The following is a 25,701-nucleotide window of genomic DNA, read 5'->3' on the forward strand; positions in this document are numbered from 1 at the left end:
CACTTAGATGGTTTTGCATTTGAACTCTTTTTTTTTTGTGAAGAATAATAACTTAATTGACTGAGGCCAGCTATACTCTCTTGTGGTGAAAGTACATTCAGTATAACCTCATACACAAATGCTGTTTTATTACAGTAACAGTTTTAGATCTAAAAGAGCCACGTTACCTGAAGTTTCTCAATGATGTTTTTATAGTCAGGGGCCCCGAAGGGCTCTTTGCGGGGCCGGGCGCGAGCCGACAGTCTCCAATCCTTGGCTGCACGCTGTACCATGTTGGTGTGCGTTTTCAGAGACAAAACATTGACCTGACCATCCAGGTCCACTGGAATGGGGATGGCCCGGTTTTTAGCTGAGAAGGGTCATAGGGAGATCACGGTTCAGACTGTGTATTGTGTTATGTACATGTAAAGCATTTTGTGCACTATGCTTATCCCAGATTTATTTTAGGCCACTTTTAAGGTTTAAATCACTTTCAACTCTGTGTAAAGGCGAACAATGAGACAAAGCTGTTCAAAATCATTCAATATTGTATTAAGATTTATCCCCAGAGATTAAATTGAACAAATGTCATCGACTTGTTTTCGTCAGGTGCATGAAATATAATTTGCAAGGAATGGCCAGCAAAGTAAAAACATGTCGAAAAAGATAAAGGTCCTGTAAGCAATGTCTGGACACTTCCAGACTTCTGTCTGGTATCTCTACCAAAAACGAAACCTACCCACATCAGCGAGTGTTTTAATGCAACACTCAATGTTGGTTTTCTGCAGGGTGTTGAGCCATGTGCAGTTGTAGAGTCTGCAGGCCGACTGCAATATCTGGATGAATATTGGTTGATGGGTCTGAAAGATAAACATTGAAAGAAACATCTCATTAACATAATGACTGAGAGAAATACAGCTGATGAGATGAAGCAAAAAGGGTCGAGACTAATCATAGCAAGTTTCTCCATCTACCTGCAGGTTGGAGTTGCTGACGGAAAACTGGGAGCCGAAGAAGCCCTTCACAATTGCCATGATGGTGTCGGTGACGTACTTTTCGAGGGATGCGTCAGCATGCTTCCTGTCTGTGGTGCTGTTACACACCTACAACAACATCACAGTTCACAAAGTTCAGAATGCTTAGCGCCCACACAGCAAAAACAAATCAGTCATGGGTGATATGAAGCCATTTAACCGTCCGAATAAGATGCCTCGTATACAAATAACCGGCTGCGAGGGAGTGAAACAGAGAGAGAGAGATGGTTTCATTGGACTCACCCTGGCCATATCTGCAAGGAAATTTTTAAAGAGCATCCAAATATGATTGCTGGTGTAGATCTCCTTCATCTCCACTTCAGTGTCCACATAGCAGTGATTCACAAAATTTACATAAGCTGTTTTTATCTGAAAAGTTATATAGACAAATGGTCAGACAGGCAGGTCGTTTTTTATTAGACAAATATTATTTATGATTTGGTTTTGTCAGCTAGCTTATATAAAGTAGTAATAAATAAAAATCTGCTGTAATAAATATTTATATTGATAAAATTTGATATTTTGATATCCAAAACATCCCCATCTTATTTATTATGCATACTTTTGGGGGATTAATTCATCATTCCCTCTTTTTCATACTTATGTCTCTTGTAATTTTTAGCAAATAATCTTAAACAGCATTTTTAACAATATTCAATATTTATGACATTTTGTCTAAATCTTCAGCACAATAGACTTTATGCCCAGCTGCATTACTTCCTGGACTTCAGCCAGCTCCTTGTTTCCTGTCTGCCATTATTGGACAAACTGATTAATCCAGGTGTGCCTGACCTCAGTAGTCACAACAACAATAATCAGACACACTTGGATGAACTAGTTTGTCCAATAATGGCAGACAGAAAACAAGGAGCTGGCTGAAGTTCAGGAAGTAGTGCAGCTGGGTATAAAGCCAATTATCTCAATAACATCTTATGTTTGATTCATTTGATGCATTGCCAACGCCTTATTAAAACTTCTTATTGACTGATACTGTTTAATTTCTTTACAGATGAGATATGTTACAGGTACAGCAGGGTTTACACGGCTCCTTTACCTCTGGAATGCAGTCGTCATCCATAACCACCCTGACGATGTCATCGAGCGGCAGGAGTGAATGGCACTTGAGCTCGGTGTCCACGTTCTTGCCCTCTGTGCATGCCGCCAAAAGCTCCACCAGAGTGATGTGATATCCCAGATCACCGTTCTCATCATTGCGATCCCGCTCAGAACGCATCATATCTAGCAGTTTGGGGAAGGAGGCGCGGTCATTGTAGAACACCAGCACATCTTCACCGCCATTCACCAGCTGCAGATCAAAACACACAATGTCTCTTTCATTTGGATAAAGCACTTTATGTCTGACAGTACATCTATTCGTCTACCCATTCATCTTTCTGTTCATCCAACTATCTATCCATCTATCTGTCTATTAATCCATAGACCCCTCTCTTTATCTTTCTATCACCCATTCATCCATCCACCTGACTGTCTGTCTGTCTGTTTGCCAATCTGTCCATCGATTCATCTATCTGTTTATATGTCTTTACATCCATAAATCTCTGTTTTTACATGCATCTATTTGCCTATATGCCCATTCATCTGTCTATCCATCCAACCAATCTGGGCATCCATCCATCTAACTGTATGTCCATCCTTATATCTGTCCACCCATCCATCAGTTTATTTGTCCATCCACCTGACTGTCTGTCTGTCTGTCTGTCTGTCTGTCCATTCATTTAACCGTCCTTCCACCTATTTACCCATCTGTCCATACATACATCTATCTGTTTATACATCCATCTATTTGTCTATCTGCCCAACCATCCGTCCATCTTACCGTACATTCCTATATCTGTCCTTCCGTCTATTTGTCCATCCATTTGTTCATCCTTCCATTCATCCATTTATCCATCCACCTATCTGTCCATTCATTTAACAGTCCTTCCAACCATTTATCCATCTGTCCATCCATCCATCTATCTGTCCATCCATCTAGCTATCCATCTATCTGTTTACATGTCCTTTCATACATACATCTATCCGTTTATTCATCCCTCTATTTGTCTATATACTCATTCATCTGTCTATCCAACCATCCGTCTATCTGCCCAACTATCCGTCTATCGGTGCATCTGTCCACCCATCCATCTGTCCGTCCGTTCAACTGTTTATTTGTCCATCCATTTCTGGTCTGTCTATATGTCCATTCATCCATGCATCCATCCATCCATCTATCAACCTGTGTGTCTGTCACTATTTGCTGTCTGTCCATCTGCCTATCTTTCCAGCCATTTATCCATCTGTACAACCGTCCGCCCGTCTGCCCATCCCTCCGTCCGTCCATCCGTCCACCCACCCATCCATCCATCTACATGTTATTTCATAAATACATCTATTTGTGTATATGCTCATTCATCTGTCTATCCAACCATCCGTCTATCTGCCCAACTATCCGTCTATCTGTGCATCTGTCCACCCATCCATCCGTCTGTGCATTCATCTGTTTTTTGTCCATCCATTTCTGGTCTGTCTATCTGTCATTTCATCCATGCATACATTTTTCCACCTGTGTGTTTGTCCATTTATTTACTGTCTGTCCATCTGTCTATCTTTCCGTCTATCCGTGCATCTGTCCACCCATCCATCCGTTCAACTGTTTATTTGTCCATCCATTTCTGGTCTGTCTATCTGTCCATTCATCCATGCATCCATCCATCCATCTATCCACCTGTGTGTCTGTCCGTTTATTTACTGTCTGTCCATCTGCCTATCTTTCCATCCATTTATCCATCCGTACATCCGTCCGCCCGTCTGCCCATCCCTCCGTCCGTCCACCCATCAATCCATCCATCTACATGTTCTTTCATACATACATCTATTTGTCTATATGCTCATTCATCTGTCTATCCAACCATCCGTCTATCTGCCCAACTATCCGTCTATCTGTGCATCTGTCCATCCATCCATCCGTCCGTCCATTCATCTGTTTTTTGTCCATCTATTTCTGGTCTGTCTATCTGTCATTTCATCCATGCATACATCCATCCATCCATCCACCTGTGTGTTCGTCCATTTATTTACTGTCTGTCCATCTGTCTATCTTTCCATCCATCCATCTATCGGTTTATGTCTTTCCATCCATATGTCCATCTATTCATCTATCTATCTATTTGTCTGTCCATCCATCCGTCCATCCATTTCTGGTCTGACTATCTGTCCATGCATCCATCCATCTATCCACATGTATGTCATTACATTCATTTACTTTCTGTCCATCTGTTTATCTTTCCATCCATCCATACATCCAATCTTTTTATATGTCTTTCCATCCATTTGTCCATCTATTCATCTTTCCATCTATTCATTAATCAATCTGTCTATCTATCCAACCATTCGTCTAACTGTCCATCCTTCCGTATATTTGTCCACTCATCCGTCCATCTGTCTATCCATTTGTCCACCTATCTGTCTATCTTTCCATCCATATTTTCTTATATCAACTATTTGTCCATTATTCCATTTTAGTTCATACATTTCCACCACTTTACTAAGGTCAAAGCGTTTATCAGTTAATTTGGTAAAGTGTGAAATTTAAAAACCTCCTTACCTCATTCATGACTTTGCACTGACACTCTTTCACGTATTTGCCATCAGCCTTGACGATGGTCTGGAGGAAGCGCAAGTACTGCACGTGGCGCCCGTGGGTCTCAATGCAATGCACAAAATGGTGCACCACACGGTCACTTATCTCGCTGCACAGGACATAGTTGTTCCTGAAGATGTAGCGCATGGTCTTTGCTTCAAGAAGCTAAAAGTAGCAAAGACAGTTTTTCAAATATCTCCAAACATTACCAGTTCTCATCAATAACACATACATTAATTAATTAAACTGATCTGTAGGAACTTACCCCAGGTGTAAGGAACAGGTTAAGATGTTTGTGCAGCAGTGCCTGGTTCTGAGGATTATCTCTACAGAAGTTCTGAAGAAAAGTGTGTGCTAGAGTCATGATCTCATCCATCTTCTCATCGCCCTGAGGTTTTAGTGCAGAAAGAGTTGGGCTGTGTGAGAATCCAGCCCCAAAATTGTGTATTCCAAAACAAAAAGCATATGACAAAGTCCTTTCATATTCCCAAAGAAAATTTTTGTTTGCATATGCTCTCAGAGATCCTTTAATGCAGATTAGGAAAGCATTCACTCACTTTCTCATATGGAATCTGGAGCAGCTCCAGCACCACAGTGTGAGCTCCCATGTTTTTCAGCAGCCTCTGTTGTTGCACACGACTCTTCTTAGCAAGGTAGCAGAGTTTACTGAGACTCAGCAGGATCTGTGAAATCAAAACCAGCACGTCACAAACCACAAGGCCAGGATCCCATTTAAAATTACTGCAATGTTGCCGTAACTCTGCCGTAAAGCATTATTACTACAGTCTGCTAATATAACAGCATTAAGTTTATGACACCATTTTTGATGGGTTTTAAAACAAGATTATAATCATTATGTGACCCTGGACCACAAAACCAGTCATAAGTCGCACGGGTATATTTATAACAATAGCCAACAATACATTGTATGGGTCAAAATTATAGATTTTTTTATGCCAGAAATCATTAGGATATTAAATAAAGATCATGTTCCATGAAGATATTTTGTAAATGTTCTGCTGTAAATATATAAAAAATGTATTTATCAATGATAAAATGTGTTGCTAATCACTTATTTCGGACAACTTTAAAGACGATTTTCTTAGTATTAAGATTTTTTTCATCCCAACTTGACCCTTAAAACTGGTTTTGTTGTCTAGGGTCACATATACTATATAAAACAGTCCTTGAGGAGAGATCAGTATTTTTTAGAGAACTAGTAAAAATGGACTGAAAAGAGATTGATCCTACCTCTTTTACAATTTTGTAGTTATTAGCCTTGTTGCTGTCTATTTGAGGTTTATGGTTGCCATCCTGCACTGGACTCAAAATACTCACTTCCTGTAAACCAGAAATGACACACAGACTTAATTGTTCATTATGTGGGCATAAGTACATCAAGATGTGGGATGCAAAATTCATCAACATCAACGGGCTCTTTATTCTACATTCGTGACACATAATGGTAAAAAAAGCAAATGTGTTAAAGGAACACTCCACTTTTTGAAAATTTTCCAGCACCCCTAGAGTTACACATGTGATTTTACAGTTTAGAATCCATTCAACCGATCTCTGGGTCTGGCGGTACCACTTTTAGCATAGCTTAGCATAATCCATTGAATCTGATTAGACCATTAGCATTGCGCTCAAAATTGACCAGATTTTTGATATTTTTCCTATTTAAAACTTGACTCTTCTGTAGTTACGTTGTGTACAAAGACAGACGGAAAAATTAAGTTGCAATTTTCTAGGCCGATATGGCTGGGAACTATATTCTCATTTTGGTGTAATAATCAAGGACTTTGCTGCCGTACCATGCCTGCAGCAGGCACAATGATATTACGCAGTGCCCGAAAATAGTCCCCTGCTATTGAAAGTTACCTTACATGATGTAACTACAGAAGAGTCAAGTTTTAAATAAAAAAATATCAAAACTCTTTGGTCATTTTTAAGCGTGATGCTAATGGTCTAATCAGATTCAATGGATTATGCTAAGCTATGCTAAAAGTGTTACCACCAGACACAGAGATCGGCTAAATTGATTCCAAAACGGTAAAAATCAAGTGTTTAGCTGGAAAATGAGCCTATTTTCAAAAAAAGTAGAGTGTTCCTTTAAATAATTATTATCTAGCAGTATGTTTGAAGCGTCCAGTAGTGCCACACCTCTAAATTCCCCTCTTTAGTCTGATTCTCTGTGATTTCTTCACTCCCGTAACTCCCGCTCTTCTCAACCCACAGCTCGGACTTCTCCACCGTCAGACGCAGCTGGTCAAGGTTTGCCTTAATCTGTTTGTAGTTTTCAACATCTTGCTCAGAAACCACCAATTGGACCTGCACATTTAAACAGCATTTATTTCAAAACCCGTCTTTAGTTTGACTCCTATTTCAACGTAAGATTTAGTAGAGGTAAACAGATCTTTTCTCATAATCGGTTTCTGTTAATCTGTCAAGATCTATACTTGTCTCCATGCATTATTATGAATAAAACCAAGACCTGTTTGAAGGCCTGAAGAACTTCAGCTCTCTGGCTGAAGTGTTTGAAGATGAGCTGCAGAGAGCCAGAGACCAGCGGAGGGTAGTCCTGCATAATGAGATGAATGAGGACACGCAGAAAAGTCTGACCGCCTTCATTGTCGAGATCCACTGGACTTCTTTCTTTAGCACTGTAAGACCCACATCCAAACAAACCCACTGAGTATTAAGAGCAATCCTAGCAGAGGGCAATTATACAGAAGTCTTACATGCACAGCAGCAAATTGTTAAAAAAAGAGAGGACTGATAACAATGTCTTCACCTTCCAGAAAACATATTCTCTGCTTTCTCTGCAATCTCTTCTATGTTTGGCTCTGCAAAGTGCCAGAAGACAATTAAACAACACATACATGCATATAGACACACAAAAACAGATGGAAAACACTTAATTTATTAACCAACCTCTTAACTGGCCCAGGCCTTTTTGATTGTGTGTGTGTGTGTGGGAGGTTGAAAATGTGATGTGCACCTTCAAATTAATATAACTCTAGAAGCAAAATCTTGGTCTCTTTTTAAAGAAGACACTTTAACCCCTTCAGACCCTGCATCCACTGGAATGAACATCTCATGTTTTTGTGGTTCAAACCAATAAAAATGCAGATCAACCAATCAAAATAAGGCACACTGATTAAAACACCTGAAAAATCAGCTCTCAAGGGGTTAAGGTGAAAATAGTGAAAATATTAAATACATTTTTAATAGCAGTTTAAATATTATTTATTATTATAAATAAATAAAAATAATGCAATAAAGTATGCATTTTATAAACAGAATAAAAATTAAAATGTTTCACACCAGAAATGCTTATAAGTTAGTCTAAACTGGCTTTGATCAAAATTTATAACTTTTAAAATATAACTTTTCAAGTTATAATCACAAAAAATAGGTTTGTGTCACAATTTTAGTGGTTGTACCAACAAAGGCCACTAGGTGTCATTGGTTTGCAGCATACTCTTGTCACAAATTAATAAATTACGGTCATTGCATTATTACTACTGCTAAAAGGTTTTGAAATATGAAAACTACATTCTTAGAGCTTTCCAATGATATTTAGGTTTTTAGATTAATAATAGGATATTAGTGTTATGGATATATAATAAATAATCTGCATTCCTTTGGGGTCAGTAAACATGTAAAAAAATATCTGTCACTGTCATATCTACACTCAGATGGCCTTGAATTATGAAAACTTCATTTTCATCAACAATATATAGTTTGTCAAGACTTTTTAGGTTATTTCTTTCACCGCTGTTGATGAGTTATCTCGTCAATAAAGAGAAAACGCTTCCCTGCCAATGACAAGTTTTTCTGGCAATCCGCAATACCACTATTATCCACCAGGTAAAAAAAAATTGCAACTTATAAAACCCCGAAGTATTGCCCTGGGGCAAGCAGCTGTACGTCCATGTATGTTTTGAGAATCTCTCTGAATGGGATCTCTATCAAAAGTCCTTCACAAAAATGCAATGATCACTTTGCTCAAATTTTTGTGTTTTTGAAGAAACCGACCCATATTTGATAGGTGATAAAAAAGAACTAATAAAGGTAGGATGAAAGATTTTTTCTTTGAAAGCAGAGGGTCTGTTATTTATGTCTTTTATTTGATATATTGCATGTTTATATATTTAAAGAAAAACATTTTCTGGAAGGCATTAAACTTTTGTGAAAATCATGAAAAATGCTGGTCCTGGCTGGCACCTTTTTTTTAAACGCTGGCAGGGAAAGAGTTAAAGACCAGGATATTATTGTTATAAATATGTAATAAAAAGGAATGCCTCTGAGATTTAAAAAAAAATGCCCTCACTATGTCAATTTTTTTCTCCAAAATTATATATAAAAACTGTGTTCTTAGACCTTTCCAACAATATACAGTTTTCCAAATTAGATAAGAATGTACATGAAAAATTTTCAAATAAATGCGGATGCAGCTTTGGGGACATCTCTGTATGATGAAAGTGATTTTAAATACTTTGTTGAAGAGTCAATAATTTAACTCTCACCAGACATGATGGGAATTTCTGACACTGAGGTAGAACTGTCCAAAGTCTGATCCCCAAACTCTTTCTTATAGATGGACAGCAGGTAGGTGATGCGGTAATCCAGACGCACATTCAATATAAACTATGATAGGAGAAAATGACAAAATAATCATTAGCCAACATGTAAACTTTTTTTGTGCGGTGAAACCAATACATTTAGTTTATAGTTCATCTGTTGACATCAGTTCAACAAGTTGGTGTGATTCATCTATAAGAGCATCACCTGCAGAATCTCAATAATCCTCAGCTTGGTGTCCATAACCATGACGTCTTCGTTGTCAGGGAGACAGATTTGCTTTCCGTGGATTGGCTGAGCATCGGGGAGACTGTGGGGCATTATTGAGCCTCTGCTCAGAACCATCTGAGTCATCATCTCACCCACACCATGGATGGTACGCATGACATTATTACCTACACACACAGTTTAAAGTCAGGCGGTACAATCTGTTTTTTTAAAGACTAAATCCAAAAGCACAAAGCAAACAGCTTTACTTGCTCTTAGGAAATGCACACTATTTTGCTCTCTTCCAAAACAAGCTTTTTTTGGCAGCATTTTAATGCTCCTTCTTAAATATCTTTTTTTATTATAGACCAGCATCCCATCTTACAGTGAGAGAATTATGATTTGAAATGCACTTTTTTTACATTGCTACTGTATTTCCGTAGTATGTGGAGTTGCTCGTGTTAAGCAATCCGAATACTAGCTTGCAAGGCAGCTTCTTACTGTATGTATGGAGCTCACTAGATTTTGCAACAGTGTTTTGAGACCCCATGGAATAAACAGACATCTATAACAAACTGCTCTCTGCCTCGGGGTCTTACCTCCCTCAGGAGTCTTGCAAAGTTTGGAAAAAAATGAGAAAGAGGGCTGGACAATGTCCAGAATGGCCAGCAGGGTGCGTGTGAGGTACAACAGCTCACTAAAGCTGTAGAAACCAAAGTAGACCAGATTACGTGCCAGGTGGACCACCTGAGACAGAAAGCGAGAGAGAGGGAAGCCATTAAAATTCAATGAGAGTAAATCATTTAGTATTCCATTAAAGCTGATACAGCCAATCTGGCCTGCCCCCTGACACGTTACATAATCATTTTAGAAAATCCGAAACCTGGCCCCAGGTTCCTCCTGTCATCATAACTGCCTTTGCTTAGCATCAATAATAAGTTCCCAAACAAGACTCGCTCACCTCAAGGGTCAACTCGTTTTTCTCTCGGTCTCCGAATGGGTACGATTGGCTGACCACATCTTTAAGATACTCATCCACAAACCTCATCGTAGGAGCAAACTTCCTCTTCATTTCCTCTCTTGTTGTGTCTTTAAACTCGTATTCATACCTGTATAAACAATTCAAACAACACAAAATTAGTTAAAGTCCCCCTGTAGTCGATATAGTTATCATTTAACATAAGTTATCTTTCAGCATACAATAGCATATCTTTAAAGCATATATGCTTTAAAACAGTTTGAATGTAACTACACCCTTGCGTCATTTAGTATACGCAGATCTTTGAATATGCTAATTAGGCCCCGCCTCTACTCAATCGCACAATTCGGACCATAGATATGAATATAGGAATTAGACGCCGCCTCTACTCAATCGCACAGCTCAGACAATAGATATGAATATGCGAATTAGTCCCCGCCTCCACTCTTTCACACCACATTGGGCCATAGACATATATGTACATAGATGCTAAATTGGCAGTTTCAGACACAAAACTGCAAAGTCCGGTTTCACACAATGCATACGTGAACTGTGCATCATCATGATGTTAACAAAGCGTTCGGCAAAAGCCCTGAAAAAGTATAGGTCATAAACCCCGCCTCCCCCATGTTATTCAATGGGACTTGAGACCAACTAAACAATTTAATTAAACTTCAATTATCTATTTTTCGAAGCTGGTTTCTGTCATTTACTGTAGTTTTAATCACGCTGATGTAAATTCAAGTGTTTGTTTTTAAAAAAAGTTTGTTTTTGGTTAATTATGTAATGCTATAGAAACGGTGGTGTCACGTCATGATTGACAGCTGAGATATGGGCATTCTGCGAGAGCGAGGGCGGGGCCTTGATTTCGCGGCTTTACTTCCTGGTCACTACTGCGCAGGACTGGTCCCGAAATCGCTACTGCGCAGACTCAAGACCAAAGATTTCAAACCACGGTGTTTGGAAAATTATGGTAAGTTTGTAATATCGTCGCCACTCTTACTCATTAACAGAGATTTTGGAGGGTATTTCGGTCCAGAGACGTGCGTATCGAACGGTCGCCACGGGCTCCTGTGGGTCCCGGTCCACATGCATGTGCAGCATCAGACGACAAAAGGAGGCGCGAAGGTTGTAGGGTATGCAGTCGTCAAACATGCAGCGCAGGATGAGATCCACAGGCAGCTGTGTGGATATCTGATTGATAGCGAGATACTGCCGGTCCAGGCACATTTTAGCAAAGAGATTAAGTTGACACCTGCAGGAAAACAGACAAAGTATGTTACAAGGCTAAATAAATGTTGATATTATTATACTGCATATATTTATATAATAACCTTCCTCCTTTAGGGATTTTCAAGACTCCTTTAAAGAATCATCTTGGAATAATAACTAAACCTACATGGAATTCATGGAAATATTGTTGTTCTTCAATGTGAACAATTACTTTAGCTGGGTTTTCACAGACTGGGTCACTTTTATCAGGTCATTGATCTATTACATGTTGACATACATGACAGTATATGATGCTCATCACTCACCTGTAGTACGTGATGATGTCAATATCCACCTTATTTCCATCCTTAGCATCCTGAGCCAGGTGGCGAATAGTCTTCCCATGTGGCTCTTTGTTGCTATCGATCCAGTACAGCCATACCTCTTCATCATCACCATCCTCTTGGGCCAAAGATGACTCTAGAGAGCTGTCTATGTGTTGGATTAGCCTAAAAACACACACAATCTTCAAATATCTTGCCATCAATGAAAAATGACATAAAACTAGCTGTATGCAGTGTTCATATTGTAACTCAAGAGTCATTTTAACATAGCTATAAACTCATGAGATGGTAGAAAGCAGCTCTCACTTTGTCTGGATGAGGATGTCTGCGTTGGCGGAGCTCAGCATGTATTTGCAGATCAGTTCCTGAGTGACAGGAATAGCCGTTTTGTTGGAGACACACAGGTCAGACAAATAATCTAGAAACCTGGGAAATGCATAAGAGATGTCCATGGGTTACGCTTATCAAACACAAGATGATGTGTGAATGTAAACTTAAAGAATCAATATTTTTACATCAGAAATGGTGTGGGAACTTTTAATGTCTACCCTTGCAACCATTCTAATTTAACTGGATGTTGGCATCTGTGGATCAGACCTGGGCTCTCGGTTCCTGCGGAGAAGTTTGACGAAAGTCTCAATCTCATGTGCGGTGATGTGCTTCTCCAACAGTTTGCGGTTGTTGTGCAGCAGAGCGGTGATTGTGTCTTCTGCCAGGATCTCATAACCTATCTGACCTTGCATGATGGAAAAATTTTTGGCTATGTATTCCTGTAAGTAAGACGACGATCACAAGCATAAGTTGTATGGCTAAGGGGGTTGATTACCAGACTGAACTGGGAAGATTTATGCATATATTGCTTGCCTGATTTTTCCGATAGTCTTGTTGGGAATGGCGCAGGATTCTGTAACACAACTGTAGCATGTACTTAAATGGAGCATTGCGCTGATCCCCCAGATCTTCAAGCTTCGGCATGGGTGAATCCTTGTTGTCAGCACTTGGGGCTTTCAAGATGCCAAAGATCTGCAAGCATACAAAAAGAGACTTCCTAAAGAAACAAGTCAAGCTGGTGACTGCATTAAGCATTAAACATTGCTGCTAATTTAAGCAAACCTGTGCAAGGATGTTCTGCTCCCTCATGAGTTTCTGTCTTTCTCTGTTGGGGTTGGACATGACCACAGAGAGTACGTCCTGCCCGTTGTTCGGCACCTCACACACAAAGAAGACCAGATCCTCCAAAAGCTTAGTGGTAAATCTAATAACACACACACACACAAAAAGAGATGATAAAATAAAAATCCAAAGCCATACTGATGAAATATACAGAAATATATGACCTCCACTCAACATGATCCATACCTCCGTTCATTTGTTAGTGGGAAACTGCTGTTCTTCAATGAATGCACGAACGACTCGAGAACCTTTTTGGCATCGTTAGCAAAGTCCAGGTCTCTGACTTCTGACAGGGGGACAGAATTGATGGAGAACGCTTCCTTATCCTCTTTCATCTGACACGTGCCAATCTGTTTAAGCAGAACTATATGAGCTTTCCATATAAAACAATATATTCAAATAAGAAAAGTTTAGAGTACATTAGCTGACCTTGAGCATAACAGGTGATTCCTCCTCGCCATCGATGTAAATGCTGGTGCTGGTCACCCAGGTGTTTGTGCACAAGTTTCTGAGTCTCACATATGAGTTCCTAGGAAAGAAAATTATAGGAACTTTTTCAGTTGGACACCTTTTTGTTTAGGCTCCGGCTCAAATCAGTAGATGTGGCCTTGTTGTGTCATCATGGTCTTGATTGTTTAGAGTCCACCAGATTAGGCCACTATTTTTTGATTTGGAAGGCTGTACACCAGGGGTCTCCAACGTGGTGCCCCCGTGAATATTTACGATCAGAATTCCTGATGTGTGGGGGATTATCACGTGAAACGAAACAATATCCAATATCAGAAAGCGAGATGATGGAAGATGGAAGCAGTCATGTCGCAGCACAAGTGAAGTTGATACAAAGTGAACTTGTACCGACCATGTTCCCGCTGTCTCCACGTCTTCACCCAAACCGTTTTATTTTATTCATGAATTTTCTGTAAAAATCATTCCGAACACTATCATTGAAACTTTTTCATGAATATCGTCCGCCATGCTTATTTTGAAGTTATTTTGAAGATTTTGCAAGATTTCCTGTGTTCACAGTCAAGGATCTGTTTGTGTGTTGTGCTGTCTTTGACACATCATTGCACACCACACACTACAGGAGCAAAACGGTTAAATCTAGGATTTTTTATCCTCATGTTTATGGCCATTTTGGAAATCTTATAAGGTATTTTGTTGTGTACGACCACTAATTAAAAACGCAAAGGACAGAAGGACATGCAAATGTGCCAATCCATCACTGTCACCAAAAGTAGAATAACTGTTAATCTAATGCACACTGATTTAAGCATCTGTTGACCAATGAGAAATTACACCTTAAAAAGGCATTATACACATCTATTCCATTATCTGTTCCCTTATAGCTTTTTCCAAATGTCTAGGTGTCATAACGATCTATGCGATTTTCTCACCACAGTGTAGACTTGAAGTAGGCCATTAAAGACTGAGGGTGTCATTTAGTACAAGGCTTAATGATTCCTATCATATCGATTGCACATCAAGGAGACTTAAAAAGAGCAGCCTGGACTGATGGTCTCATAAGTACATTTTAAAAATCAAAATGGCTGATTATAAAAGGTTCTGTGAGCACTTGAACCCATTGTTAATACTTGTTTTACAACCATTAACGTCTCCCTGTAGTTAAGAATTGTATCATTTAAGACGCATCTTTGCGCATCATAATAGCATATATAAGTTTAACCTCTCACAGTAATATCTTCATGCTTTAAAACAGCTTGAATACACCCTTGCCTCATTTAGTATACGCGGATCAATGAATATGCAAATTAGTTCCCACCTCTACTCAACCAAACATCTACATGTAAATAGATGCGACATTCGGCAGTTTCAGACACATAACTGCTAAATTCGGTTTTACACAACACTTTGGAAAAGGAAGTCAGGCAGAGTACCAAAACACACTTGTAGCCAATCAGCAGTAAGGGGCGTGTCTACCAACCAACATTGTTGCTTGGGTGACGTATGTGTGGGGCGGGTCTATTAAAAGAAGGTCTAGATTCTATTGGGGTAGAGGCGTGTTTGTTTAGGTGATTTCAAATGTTAACACTTGCTTTCAGAGATCATGCACCCCGCCTTTAACACATTAAAACACCACATAGACATGTAAACAACAATATAAAAACTTAATTTTCCCCACGGTGGGACTTTAAGATTCCCTTCTAAACCATTATTAAAAAATCTACTTTTTACTACCCCACACCTAGTTTTGTGTACCCAGACCCTTATGCTACGTATACACCAAACACGTAGCAACGCGTTGCTCGCTCTAGGGATTTAACTTTGTGTTTCCGCATTTAAGGGCGAATAGCGCGTGTTTTCAAAGCAATCACGCTGCGCAAGGACACGTTTGATCGCGTCTTTGCATTGACTTCAAACGTAATCTACTTGCGCAAATAGTTTAACGCGCATTTGGTGTGTATGCCCCATTAGACTGATGGCAGACGGTCTAGAAATCATGGCCATTTAAATGGCCAAGGACTGCCCAAGAGACCATATGACTGACAGGTAAAGCAATCAAATCAATCACTTTTCATTTTGTGCCACATCATATTTAGGGGTGTGGATATGTCTCAAAGTAACAGACTGTTTGCATTCACCAGAGTCTCAAAAGTTTGCAACAACAAGGTTTATCAGTTTATGCTGTGAGCCCTACTTGTTTATAGGAATACAGCGTCCGATCTTGAATTATCAATGTAAACACGACAGCATTCTTCTTTGATCAGACAGCTTTGTGTTGTTCAGCTATTAATCCGTGTGCGTGATGTCTGAAGCTGAGACTACTTCAGACCAACATCTACGTACTAGCTTTAACTTATTTTATACAATACTTGAAAATCTGCATCGTTTTCAGCATTTCCCAAATGTGAGTAGCTTTGAATAAAAGCTTCTGCTAAAGGAGAAACCAGCTTCTGCTGGTTTTTATGTATAAAAGGTTATTTTTGCACATGCACTAACCTGGGCACCAGGCAGTCAGCTCTTTGTAAGGTAGTGGCATCCAGTTCAAAGAGAGAGGCGATGTCATTACCATGGGGCACCGCAACAAGGATGTAGGGGATCTTTTCAGCATGCCACTTCTTCTTTGAGTACAAGGTGTCTGTTTCCACCTAGGATTCATACAGAGGGGAAAGGTCATATTAGTGTATAGAGTCCTAACATGCAAGAAATAATGGTAATAGCAATAACATTGTTTCATTTTTTATGAGCTTGTGTTATTTGTTAGCTTTCTTATTTACAATAAAAACAGGTCATGCGTAATGAGGTTGAGAGACTGCAAACTGATCCAACTGCAGTGATAATTAGTTAAGTTGGGACTACTTTTCTAGGCGGATGAACATGTCTAGTATAGTATGTCTTGGTGCAGTATCAGTACATTTAGGGGTGGTTTCGCGGACAGGTATTAGTTTAAACCAGGACTAGGTATTAGTTTAATTAGGAAATAAAACTAGTTTTAACAAACATGCCTTACTAAAACATTACTTGTGTGCATTTTGAGGCAAAACAAAGGGCACTAAGTAAGGAACAATTGATACCGGGCCGTTGAATTATAAGAAAATAATGCTCACCCAAGGTGGTACTGTGGCACGACATGAAGCAGAGTGCCTTTACACCGCGGGTGTGCATTAATTTCGAATAATTCAAAGGACCGGAGTCAATTATTCCTCTTAAACCAAGGTTACCACAAACATCGCTCTGGTGCCTATTTTTAAGACATTTGACAGGTTAGGTGTGCGGTTCACAGAAAAATAATCAACACCCATGGAACATTTCTCAACCAATCAGAATAAAGCATTCAACAGCCCCATGGTACAAAGTAATTTAAGATATGTCAGAGCAAGTTGTTTTCAGTTTGGACAGCTCTTATGGTGCATTCTCACCAGCCGCGGTAGTGGCGGCAAAAACACGCTATTCGCGTGTTGTTGGCCGCTTGAACATTTGAGCTCACGCGAAAATTCGCATCATGGGAGGGGCTTCTGTGACTCCGCTGAGACTCCGCTTGTTTCCGGAAACATGTCACTACTACAGCAAGGTCCTGATTGGTTAACGCGGCGCGGAAATCCGCAGAAGTTCTGATTTTTCAACTTGCGCGTTTCCTGCGGCAACGCTCAATCCACCATTACACCGCCCCGCAGGATGCCTAATTGCATCATTGCATTGACTTAACATGTAAATCACGTGCGCTTGCTGCCTCTACCGTGTCTGGTGTGAACCCTGCATTACTGTACATTTATTTAAATCTAGGACTAGTCTAATCCCTGTCCGGGATACCGCCCCTTACAAATTACTTTTCATAAGTCACAGACGCAGATACAATTGAACACAGAACAATTCGAAATTGGCCACAGCCCTGAAAATGTTCACTGAAAAAACCCAGAGGTCATCTACAGTGAGTATATTATTCAGGGCTGCATCTGTGGTACAGACTGTTTTCACCAGAGCTTTTTGAAGGAGGGCTATTTGGAGCCCTGCATTATAAATTCTCCTCAGCTCTGACTCTTTCTGCAGCTCTTCTGACTCACTCTTGCATCGATGCAGACAGCACGTCTGCTTGCTCTCACGGGGCACCCCCAGATTCAGACATTATGTAAGGAGCCCCCTCTGCGTGCACAAGCGCCTGTGAGGCTGTCGAAGCGGAATGCTAATACAGCGGAAAGGTGCAGCGAGAGATACAGACTCGAGAAAAAAGTCCCCAGAGAGAGGTGGAGGACAGGAGATGTGCAAGTCTGTCTGTTGTAGCGAGAAAATGAGAGAAAGAGAGAAGGAGGGGAGGGGGAAAGCATTACGTAATAGTGAAGTTGTGCAGAAGAGTTGAGCGCTGAGACGCAGTGCTGTCTAGCCGCCTCTGTTTACTTCAGAAGAGGAAGCCTACTGTACTTCTACAATCTAGTCCTTCGAGGCTGGCGTAGGTTTTATTTTATGACTCTTTATGGTAGTCTGGGAAGTGAGCGCTGACTCACCTCAGGTTTGGATTCGATGCTATCATCTTTAAAATCCGGATTTACCTGAAACAGAGTAAAAAAGTGTTTGTAAAACTCCTAAGGCACACATACACACAGGCTGGTTCTTTTAGTATTTGTTTCACAGACAATCACCCCTCTGTTTGTGCAGTGCACAGTGGACCACTGTAACTGTGACAATAAGATTGAGGACACTGCCCCCTGCAGGCCATTTTCTACCTTTTACAAATCACATTATTACAGCACATCAACACTTTACATTATCCACCCCAAAGGAAAAATGTGTTGCATTTGAGTGTTAAATATTTAAACAGCAAAAAAAAAAAAAGTAATGTAAAATGTTTGGCAGATGCTTTTATCCAAAGCAATTTCCATTTCCATTTGTGTGCGAGTGCTCCTTCTGAATCGAACCCAGAACTTTTGATCTGCTAATACAAAGCTCTACCAATGAGCTACAGGAACACCAACCCAAAATGAATGTGGACAGTCCAGCTCTGAGAAATGTTTTAGCTCATATTAAAATATCTGCACACGATATTCTAGCCAAACCATTTGAGTGACATGCTCATGGGTTTTCTTGAGGAAATACTACTGCTCGGAGACTTCATGTGCTGCATGCAAATTAACGTACAGTAAACCACAGGCATTCACACATACCACAGTGTGTCAAAAATGGTATACGGAGGAAGAGGAAGCGTGTATACCGTTAGGGGAGAACCCAAAAAGATGTAACGTGTACCTCTGCTGCAAGATAGCGTCCTGTGGCGAGGTGTTTAAAGCGAAACAGACTGTTCCATTGACCAGCTCCTCCCCTGCATGGGTCATAATGCACCACCTGAAAAAAAATACACAGGATATGAAACCTGAACTTCATAGGATTTAACATAGCGACACTGGCAAAAACGTCCAAAATTTTATTTGATACTTTAAACAATACATTTTCTAACAATGCAGTCATGTTTTGTTTTTACATACTGTATTTTGTATGTTCCAGACCAGTGGTTCCCAAAGTAGGGGTCGAGACCCCCATTGGGGTCGCGAGACAGTCGGGGGTTCGCAAGATTTTTTTTAGAAGTCAATTTTTTTAACAATTACAAATAGCATTTTTTTATTCATAATTGTAACTACAGATACAACATAACAGTTTAATAAAAAATAATGCCATCAGCCTTTTTACATTACCCTCAATCGTGACCCCTAGGGTAATTACGACATAATTTCCAGCAGATCAGTTTACAGCACCACGTTATTATAAATAAATATAAATATTCTGACATGTGTGCCTAGGTCATTTTTATGCTTTACGTTTATGCTATTATTTTTGTTGAAATTAAACGTCGTTTAAAGGGGACAGAGAATGAAAATAAATTTTTACCTTGTCTTTGTTGAATAATGGTAGTCTACCCGCATTTACGAACATACAAAAAGTGCTAGACAAGCTAAACATCTCAGTCTCATAGAAATTCCTCTTTTAGAAATGTCAGCCAGAAAACGGCCCAATCTGAAAAACTGATGCTTATGACATCAAAGGCATCTCATTGCCCCTCCACTTTAAAATAATTGGTTACATTTTTTGAGTGGCAGCAAAGTCAGCCAATCAGTAATGAGATTGCAAGTTAAGCCTGTAGGGGGAGCCAAATAGGTGCATAACCACTTGTTAAAAATCCCCCACCCTAATAGAGCTATCTGAGAGAGGTTTTAAGGAAGCTTCTAATGCTGAGTTTACACCAAACGCGGTTTGGGCGTCAAAATCGCGTCTACCGCGCGTGGTTTGCCGCTTGAATAATTTGGATGCATTCGCGCGTGTAGAGCGAAGTAGACGCGCGGAAAAAGCAAGCATTTGACGCGCGTCAGAGGCAAATTCCGCTTCTTGTGGGAGGGGCAAGTGCTATGCGGTTGTCTGTTTGCAAAATGACTGATGTTGATTGTGCATTTATCGAGAGTTACCAGTTTGTATTTGGTAACCTTACTATGGGGAAAATAAACGACACGGGGCGATAAACGTCACGTGAACTCAAAAGTGAAGTGTGTATTACAATTACCAGGTTGCCCAATGTCCTCACTGACACTCTTCCAAGCGAGGTCCTTTTTATTCCTGTCTCCTCTATAGAAATAAGAACTTGTGTCGTATAGCTCCGGGTGTCTGCTTATGGACAATATCAAGCCTTGGTTGAGTGAGTGACTCCGGGCGGGGCTGCCACCACAGCAGCAAGCAGGCTCCTGATTGGTTAACGCGGCGCGAAATTCCGCCAAAGTTCAAATTTTTCAACTCGGGCGTCAGCCGCAAATTCGCGTGAACCGCTAGATGCACACAAAGCACCATTCGTGCTTTCAGAAAGGCCAGTTTTACAATTAGAGTCCACAGATAAATCAAACTCAGCCAATCTGCTTGTATTCGTCAGATACAGTTCGCCTATTAGTTTGTGTGCACCGTTGCGTGCGACTGTAACAAGAATAGTCTTGCTGTGCTCCATGTATTGTGCCTACCCATCTCATTAGGTGAGATTAATGTTGAAATGGAAAGAAACATGTAAATTAATATAAAAGAATGTTATTGCAGTCTTATTGATATTGTGTTTTTTTGTGTTGTCATTATGCTTGTATTTGCATATGCCTATTAGTGCGCTTTGTCGCCCACAATGTTTGTATACTTTAACCACCTCTAAAGACTGGGGTCGCGAATCGCTGGTACCGTTATTTTAGGGGTCATGGGCTGAAAGGTTTGGGAAGCCTTGTCCTAGACCATACAGTTAGTTAGAAAAAAGTATTTTTAAAAGATCTGATGAGAAAAAAATTGACTTAAATATGCAATGGCTCCAAAATGTATATAAGCTTATTTACACGTATGCATTTCCCAGATGCTTTATCCAAAGTGAATTACAGTGGATTGAACTTTTATATTTATATATATTTATGAATTTGGCAGATGCTTTTATCCAAAGCGACTTATAGTCGTAAAAGCTATACATTTTTATCAGTATTTGTGTTCCCTGGGTTTGAACCCATGACCTTTTGCGCTACAAACGCAATGCTCTACCACTGAGCTATACAGGAACTTTTGTGCTGCTAACAAAATAAAGTACCACAGTGATGATGTCTTTTTGTAGGCATCACATGGAAGTTAGCGGGACACTGGTTCCCTCGCTAAAAACCCCATTCATTTTTTTCCCATAGACTTTTGGACTATTGCAAAAAAATAAGCTCTTTGTGTAGCAAAAGTTTGATGCTTACAAGTTTCATTTCATGACATTTGTTTATATCTGTGGAGATTAACTTGGACAAAACATATAAGTGGCAAACTTTTGTTAAACACAGAGCTCACTTTTTGGGATAATCAAAGGTCTATAGGAAAAATAAATGGGCTTTTTAGCCAGGGAACCAGTGTCCCGTTACCTTCCGGGTTGGCCTAAAAATACGTCATCCCTGCGGCACTCTATGGTAGACCAACTGAGCAACAGGAACAGAGTGCATCATGGCCTAATGTAATGACATTCATACATTTATAAGCATTATCATTTGTGACCCAGTCTTTGCAAACCCTGCTGAAGTCTTTTTTGTGTGTGATATACTGTTGTTTTCTTGACCTCTGAGCAATTAAGGCCATTACAGATAACACACACCGGACAGAGTGACAGCAGAGCACCCCGCAGACAGATGCCACGTGTGTGTACATTCATTGCCCACTTCCTGCGCACATCCTCCGTGAAGCCTAATGTGTAATCATTACTGCTGCTTTAGACAAAGGTTGCGACTCTTTAGACTGACGGTTCTGTTTGAAGTCATCAAAAAAAAAATTTGCAACTACACAACTGTCAGCATTGTCACAGAAGTGAAAACAACAAACCACATGTTTAAAACCAAAACCCACCATTGTTTACAAATACAACCAGTTTAGAGGAAACTTATGCTTTTTGACAGAGTTTACGGTATTTGGTACTGATGTGTGAATATTTTACTGGTAAAAAGTCAGAAAAGTTGCGTAAGTGAACAGGGTATTTTTGTATTTGGGTGATTCTCACGAAACCTTTGAAACACCACAGCACTAATGATTTTAGCTATAAAATGTGTAATATAGTAATAAAAAAGCATCAGAATTAACACAATACTGTGTTCTACCTTGCACAATGTGTGATTTCAACATAAGAATTTATAATTTGTCAATTTTATCTAATTTTCTGCTGAAATTCTCATTACAGCAATGTGTCCGGCTGTGTTTGAACATGCATTATGTTGTAATTTAATCAAATTAACACAAAAATATTTAGAAAAAAAATAAATGGATGTTTTTCTAGACTACTTTAGATGACAGAAAAAATATTTCCTGAATATTCATGTATAATAATAATGAAGAAAAATTTGGAAAATGATGTGTCCATGCCTGATGTTCTCATCCTCCGCAACACTTTTTGAGAACAGTTTAAGCACACATACAGAATTTTAATAAAGTTTGATTTTGAGTGACCAAGCACATGGACCAGTTACTTCAAGATGGCTACCAGGTAAGATCATTTTTTTACAGTTAATTTGAAATATTGTCTTGTCAGAATGCTTACACGACATTTTGATTATCATTACCGCAACAGATGCATGCTTATTAAATGTTAATTTAATTAATAGAAGCATAATACTTTGATTTTAAATGCATGTGCAGAATCTCCAAATTATGTTCTTTCAGGTTTGTCATGTCATTTTGAAAATATGTCAGTGTTGATGTTTTTTTAGGACTAATTTTTTAAATTATGTTACAAAAAGTGTTAAATGATAAGTAAAAGTGTTTAAATTAATGTTCCCATTTACTCCAGACTTTGTTTTTCAATGTCTGGATGGAAAAAAAGTAAATTTAAGCAATTTTTATATTTCCATGCTTGACATTTTTAAAACAAAAAAAAGTTTTCGTGAGAATCACCCATTTACTGGTGTGTAAGATAGAAATACATTTTTCAAATCAAACTTTAATGCTCATAATCTCTTAATTTGATTATAAGACTACACAAATAGGGTCAAATTTTTCCATCTTTATTTCAAACTTTACCTCCACTTCCCAGAGTGCCTTTGAGCTGGTTGCAGAGGTGGCTGACTGGCGGAGAGTAGCTCGTAGGAAAACATACTGCTGTTTCTTGTATTCATCACAGGTTAAAAACTTTTCTTGTTCAGCATGAAACAACCGCACCACATCTCCCTGAATGAGTCGCATATAATCAGAGGGACCAATAAACACCAGCCAATATCAAATACATATTGATCATCCCTGCGATAACAAAACAACTCACCCCTTTTAAGACATCCTCTCTGTATTCACTAAATTTCATAAAGAGAGTGACCTTCCAACTGGTGTTGCAGTTCAAAGCGTTCACCTGGTAGACCATAAAGATAAAACACACACGACAAGCTTTATTATTTTATTGATAAAAAAAATAGATTGCCTTTTATTTCTATTACTGATGTATAAATGTTTATAATTGTATGTTGCTTGATACTGATAATCTTGTGTGGGCAACAAGCATTCATTGGGAATCAAACCCATGGCACCTATGGCACCTTTAAGATACAGGAACAAGATGTTTGACCTGCTCTCTGTGGTTTTAAGAGCAATACTGAGAATAAGGCTGGTGTCTGACCTCCTTGCAGCCATGGTTATCCAGAAGTTCAATGTTGCTGGCATGGAGAGGCTGTCCTGCATTGACCGGCATCAAGACTACTTTATCTCCAACCACCACCTACACATAAGGAAAAAGAAATATTCATTCTGCATGCTTACAGATACATCTTATATGAGAAGTTGTGACACAAAGGTGACATTACATCTTGTGACATGCATAGACTGTAAACTAGTGAAACATTATACTGTACCATAGTAAAAATCTAGTTTAAACAACTCCCTGGAGATAAAACAAAAGCGCAAAATAATTATTCAGCCCAATACAGTCCTTATCCTACTATACACACTGCAGATATTGTTAAAACTAGTGAATTCATTGCATGCCGAGTGAAGAAATGTAAAATGATACAGTGATGAAAAGAAGTTAATGTGTCATTTCTATAATGCTCTCTTTATATATGCTTTCCAAAATAAACATGACAATAGACCTCAGGCCATACTTATTTGAACTATAACACTTCGCACTAAAAATACCAAGACAGTAACAACTGTGAATCAGTCTGTTAAGAGTTGCATGAAACATGCATGTTAACATGCTGCATTATCATCTCTGTGGCAAAACACACTGCATGCTCCAACAAGTTATATACCTTCGCAAGCTTGGTAGCTGAGATGAAAACGAGAGAAAGGACCAAATGCGTTAACATTACAATGATGTTAAGAGGTCATGATGAAAATCACTGACTGCTTCCCCCTTTAACCCTGTTGCACTTTTAGCATTAGTGGATGGATACATACATTGTCTCCTTCACTCCGTAGCTTCCAGAAAGGTTGGATGTAGAACCAGGAGCCCTCGTTTCCTGAGGGGTCAAGAGATACACGCATGGCATTTTTCTCCAGCAGGGCCGGCAGCCGCTTATTCACCGTCAGGTATTTATTACTCTTTATATGAAGAAGCTGAAATTTGAAAAGGATGATGTGTCAAAAATATCACACAAATTGAAATTTGTTTAAAAAGACAAAGAGGGAATAACAGGTTATATGCCAAGGCTGTTTGCCATGGTTTGCTGGGTTAATGGCACCTGTATATTCCACTTTCCCTGTGTTGTATCTTCAAATTTACAAACTAAGTATGATGTAAATAATAAAAATTGGTTATTATTTATTAATTAAATGTCGCTAAAGCAGCTAAGGTGGGAGAACCTTGACCAGAATATGCATAAATGTGGACCAGGCTATATGTTACCTTGCTTGTGAAAACCAAGCTCAAGTCATTTTATTTACTCTTTTCTTCATAAAATCATCCAACATAATGTAAAGACCATTCTATGAAAATATAACCTTTATATCTTTTATATTGTATCTTTAATGCACAAGGTTAAAGATTAAAGGGGCCATGTCACAGGACTTCTTTAAGATGTCAAATCTTTGGTGTCCCCAGAGCACATATGTGAAGTTTTAGCTTAAAATACCATATAAATTATTTATTATAGCATGTTAAAATTGTCACTTTGTAGGTGTGTGCAAAAATGTGCCGTTTTGGGTGTGTCCTTTAAAATGCACATGAGCGGATGAAGTGCAAACACTGATCACAATGATGGTGGTTTGTTGAAATTGAAACTCAATTGTTCTGTGAATTATTTTCTCTCTGTACTTAATGGCAGTGCTGTGGTTGGATTAAGGGTGGTTTTATTATAATAAGAGCTCCTTATGACATCATAAGGAGAGCCAAATTTCAATAACCTATTTTTTCATGTGCTTGTAGAGAATGGTTTACCAAAACTAAGTTACTGGGTTGATCTTTTTCAAATTTTCTAGGTTGATAGCAGCACTAGGGACCCAATAATAGCACTTAAACATGGAAAAAGTCTGATTTTCATGCCATGGCCCCTTTAAAGTAAAATCAATGAATGAAATCAAACTGTTGTTTAAATCTTATAATAAGATTATGAGACTTTTTTGAGAAATTGTCCCCAATTTAAG

The 25,701-nt window shown here is 39.1% G+C and overlaps 1 protein-coding gene across 1 annotated transcript in view; it reads right to left on the minus strand.

Annotated features, from left to right (window-relative positions):
* The window catches only part of itpr2 (inositol 1,4,5-trisphosphate receptor, type 2), a 106,903-nt gene that overhangs the window by 64,192 nt on the left and 17,010 nt on the right, over positions 1 to 25,701 (minus strand). Inside the window, exons 5-35 of the mRNA XM_065278869.2 lie at positions 24,517 to 24,675; positions 23,738 to 23,836; positions 23,390 to 23,473; positions 23,152 to 23,298; positions 18,859 to 18,954; positions 18,120 to 18,164; positions 16,120 to 16,268; positions 13,588 to 13,687; positions 13,345 to 13,508; positions 13,099 to 13,240; positions 12,850 to 13,008; positions 12,583 to 12,755; positions 12,292 to 12,411; positions 11,968 to 12,150; positions 11,433 to 11,684; positions 10,412 to 10,559; positions 10,050 to 10,197; positions 9,451 to 9,638; positions 9,189 to 9,309; positions 7,451 to 7,502; positions 7,151 to 7,319; positions 6,820 to 6,987; positions 5,908 to 5,997; positions 5,214 to 5,339; positions 4,922 to 5,044; positions 4,621 to 4,821; positions 2,068 to 2,319; positions 1,257 to 1,382; positions 954 to 1,082; positions 719 to 839; positions 168 to 349 (exon numbers count right to left, since the gene is read on the minus strand). Coding sequence (XP_065134941.2) covers positions 168 to 349; positions 719 to 839; positions 954 to 1,082; positions 1,257 to 1,382; positions 2,068 to 2,319; positions 4,621 to 4,821; positions 4,922 to 5,044; positions 5,214 to 5,339; positions 5,908 to 5,997; positions 6,820 to 6,987; positions 7,151 to 7,319; positions 7,451 to 7,502; positions 9,189 to 9,309; positions 9,451 to 9,638; positions 10,050 to 10,197; positions 10,412 to 10,559; positions 11,433 to 11,684; positions 11,968 to 12,150; positions 12,292 to 12,411; positions 12,583 to 12,755; positions 12,850 to 13,008; positions 13,099 to 13,240; positions 13,345 to 13,508; positions 13,588 to 13,687; positions 16,120 to 16,268; positions 18,120 to 18,164; positions 18,859 to 18,954; positions 23,152 to 23,298; positions 23,390 to 23,473; positions 23,738 to 23,836; positions 24,517 to 24,675 — 4,416 coding nt within the window. The remainder of the gene's footprint in view (positions 1 to 167; positions 350 to 718; positions 840 to 953; positions 1,083 to 1,256; positions 1,383 to 2,067; positions 2,320 to 4,620; positions 4,822 to 4,921; positions 5,045 to 5,213; positions 5,340 to 5,907; positions 5,998 to 6,819; positions 6,988 to 7,150; positions 7,320 to 7,450; positions 7,503 to 9,188; positions 9,310 to 9,450; positions 9,639 to 10,049; positions 10,198 to 10,411; positions 10,560 to 11,432; positions 11,685 to 11,967; positions 12,151 to 12,291; positions 12,412 to 12,582; positions 12,756 to 12,849; positions 13,009 to 13,098; positions 13,241 to 13,344; positions 13,509 to 13,587; positions 13,688 to 16,119; positions 16,269 to 18,119; positions 18,165 to 18,858; positions 18,955 to 23,151; positions 23,299 to 23,389; positions 23,474 to 23,737; positions 23,837 to 24,516; positions 24,676 to 25,701) is intronic.

This window comes from Paramisgurnus dabryanus, chromosome 9, assembly GCF_030506205.2.
Source record: "Paramisgurnus dabryanus chromosome 9, PD_genome_1.1, whole genome shotgun sequence".
Taxonomy (NCBI): domain Eukaryota; kingdom Metazoa; phylum Chordata; class Actinopteri; order Cypriniformes; family Cobitidae; genus Paramisgurnus; species Paramisgurnus dabryanus.